The following is a 3502-nucleotide window of genomic DNA, read 5'->3' on the forward strand; positions in this document are numbered from 1 at the left end:
AGGAAACAAAACACACACAAGAAGCGTTTGTGGGTCGATGATCACGTTTTGCCGTGATAGATTTGAAAACATTTTTATGCTGATCATTACCGCAAAGCGTCTTTCAGTTTAGCATGGGACTCAAAAAGACATTTCACTCCTGTACACTTTTTGAGTTCCATTATGGCCTTTTTGCAACTGTGTAAAATTTCAATTAGATCGGAGTAACTATATTTTAGCGCCAGCAGTTTGAGGTTTTCATACGATTTACTATGGGGAAAGTTGCCCCTTAACCCCTAAAAATGAACCAATGAATGATTTCTGTTGGAAATTTTACGAGGAACCAATCCTTCGAAGACCGCAAAGCGATCTAACGAGCGTGGAAAAAATATTGACTGGAGGGCAACGTGGTTTAACGTGTAGAGAATTACAATAAATTCTGCAATAAATAATAAAATCTCGTCATTTTATCGATTGGGTAAGGCTTAACCTTGGGCACAGACAAACAGACGTCTCACTCTACTCACTTCTCATCGTTACCCTTTTTAACGGTCAGTTCAAATATTTTGTAATTCGCGAATCGCTCGGGCACGGCGCTCGCATCGTTTTTGTTCCTGTTTGACGTTTGCTCACAACTGCCACTTACTGAGTGGTTTGCGTAACACAGCCTGGTTAGCATTGGGCGATTATGTTTTCGTGACGATGATTTTTATCGCAATTTGTTCCAAGTGATACGTCTGTTTGTCTGTGCCTTGGGCTTAACTTTTATTTACCTCGATCATCACATCGTTTTGTGGTCTTCGGAGGTCAGATTTCTCGTGAAGTTTTCTAAAGAAATCATTCATCGACTTATTTTTACGGCTCAAGGGGCGACTTAGTCATGATTATCGTTTGATTACAGGTAATTTTTCATGATTAATTTCTCTGATTATATCGTTAAGGGGTGATACACAAATTATGTCACGCCAAAAACGACCTTTTTAAACCCCCCCTCCCCCCTCTCCACTATGTCACACTTTCTGTATAGGACCTCTATATTTTTTGTAAGGATAGTAACGTTCTTCAAACCAACACCACCCCCCCCCCTCCCCCTAAGAGCGTGATGTAATTTGTGTACGGCCCCTAATTACATTTTATTACATCTGATCCAATGAGAGTCTAATAGAGGTGGGGAAGACGATACTTCGTGTGCGTGAGATCCGTGTCTGGTGCAAAACATGTCACTACTACAAGCAAAGCGAGCTTCCATGAGAACGCGTGTCAAATAGTGACGTCACTATTTGTGTTTACATTTTTCTTTGCTTACTAATACATATCCATCTCTTCTTCTTCCCCACCTGTAATATACTCTCATTGCATCTGATCCATCCATTACCAACAAACATCCAAGCACAGACAAACAGACATAACACTTCGAACATTTTTCGATTCAAATCATAGTCACGGAAAAATATTCGCCCAATGCTAAAAGGACTAAGTTTGGCCGACCACCAACTAGGTGGCGGTAGTGAGCAAACGTCAAACTCAAACAAAAACTATACGAGCGCCACAGTTGGGCAGTTGGCCAACTATCAAATTTTGAAAAAGACCGTTAAATCGGTGTACGATGAGAATTATCAGAGTGTTACGTCTGTTTGTCTGTGATCCAAGCCTATAGAAAATTTTCCAAGAAGCTAGTCGCTCAGCATCCTTTGGGTTCATTTAAATATTACGTAACGCAAACTTTGCCAATTTCAGACCCCCTCCCTCCGTCACGTAACAAATTTTGAATAAGAAGTTTTAAAATACCGTGGGAGAGAGAATGCAACTTTGATTTCTCTGTGATGTCTTATTCAACTGTCTACTGTTGCCCCACCATCCCCTACCGAAAAGTTTCTGATTGAAAGCTCACTGGCAAAGGGAACGTTCAAAAATTACGTCCAACATTTGGGGGAGGGGGGGGGTCTAGAAAAGTGTGACAGTACGTGTATTGGGTATAGGGAAATTCCGTGACAGAGGGGGGAGGGGGGGTCTAGAAATCCCGAAAACGATGGACGTAATTTTTGAATCTTCCCAAAGCAGCGGATTGAAAGCTTATCAATGGAGCTTACTCACAGCATTTACACACATCACCGTTAACCAGCGCCAACCCACAGCATGGATTTTGAATGTGTTGGTGTTGGTACTGTTATTTTTGTGCGTTTGACAGCGTAGACTTCATTCATGTTTGATTAGCCATCCGCTCCGCGTAAAAGTGATTTTGCAAAGTTTTGTTTTGATTCCACTTTTCTCTAGGAAGAAAAACACTCAAAGAGTGCAGCAAAAGAAGAAAAGTGCAGTGCATCAGTGCGCGCGTGGAAAACTGGATGACGAGGTTTTCCATTTTTATTTTTAGCCCCATTCAATGAGGGCAGGCCATCAGCTCTCTTGTCGTCAGAACAGTGTGAGAAGAAGTGTAGGAGCGAAAGAGAAGAGGTGTGTGTTGTGTAAACAACTTGTTTTCATGCGAATCGCAAGCGACCACCGACAGAGCTGCATCGGGAGGAAAAACTCACTCAGGGGAAACAGTTTTGTCAGAATCTTCGCGGAGAACAGATCACTTCGGAACGTTGTGCGGAAATCTTGCCACAGTGAAAGTTCGCTTCCGTCATTCTTGCAGTGATATTGAACTGTCACATTTTCTGATGTTGCAGGTGGTTTAACGAGTCGACCTCGAGTGCATTCATTAGCGTGAGAACTTTCGATTAGGCAGTGGAGAAGAATTGGGTGGAAATCTAGTTTGAGGAAGCTTCAGGAAGTGATAAAAATGGATAATCTGGATCTGTTGCTGAATGTTCATAGCAACTTGGAACCACCGAAACCCGATGGAAGCACATATCTGATGCGGGGAAACTATCACTACTATCACTATGGCTGTGATGGATTTCAAGATGTGGTAAGTTTTGTCGATTGGGTGAATTATGACTGGAACAGGCTTCGGTTAAAAACGAATACTTTTCTGATCATGGAGATCTATAAATAGGACTTTTGATTTTCCACCCTTTTGCAAACAGTAACCATACACTGAATATACCTACTACACATTGGGCATTGGGCGAAGCAAGGAAAAAAAATCTTCGTTACGCTAGAAGAACATGTCGAAGTTCTATATTTATATGGCGTATTGTTCATATTATTCGCGTATTTTTCGCTACACGCCTACCCCCACTTTACGCTCTCTCGGCAGTGTTTCTGGCATACTGGCGCTGGTATGGAACAGTTCCTTTGGTTTCTGTACGTTTAGGGGTTCCCAATCTATACTCGTTGGCAATGATGCACTTTTAGAGTTAGCATTTAGTTAGCATTTTAGTTAAGCATATGTATTTGTATTTGTATTTATTAGTTACACGTAAACCCGGTGGATAAACCTTTTGTCAGGTCAAGGAAGCATTCTGAGAAAATTACATTGTATTGGATTGTCTAATAGTTTACAAATAAAACCAATCAACAGGTATTAAACTACTGCCTAATTTGAAACTCTTAGTGCTAATTTGAACTGTGCTAT

General features: G+C 41.2%; 1 protein-coding gene across 2 annotated transcripts in view; it reads left to right on the top strand.

The window, feature by feature from the left end:
• Positions 1-2147: 2147 nt before the first annotated feature.
• LOC109408206 (probable Ufm1-specific protease 1) overlaps positions 2148-3502 on the top strand; it is a 46823-nt gene continuing 45468 nt past the window's right edge. The window contains exons 1-2 of one of the 2 annotated variants that reach the window (XM_019681446.3): positions 2148-2588; positions 2652-2893. In XM_019681446.3, the coding sequence (XP_019536991.3) occupies positions 2765-2893 (129 nt within the window). In that variant the 5' untranslated portion in view covers positions 2148-2588; positions 2652-2764. The remainder of the gene's footprint in view (positions 2589-2651; positions 2894-3502) is intronic. The other variant, XM_029872918.2, reaches the window with a different exon arrangement.

Source organism: Aedes albopictus, chromosome 2 (assembly GCF_035046485.1).
Source record: "Aedes albopictus strain Foshan chromosome 2, AalbF5, whole genome shotgun sequence".
Lineage (NCBI taxonomy): Eukaryota > Metazoa > Arthropoda > Insecta > Diptera > Culicidae > Aedes > Aedes albopictus.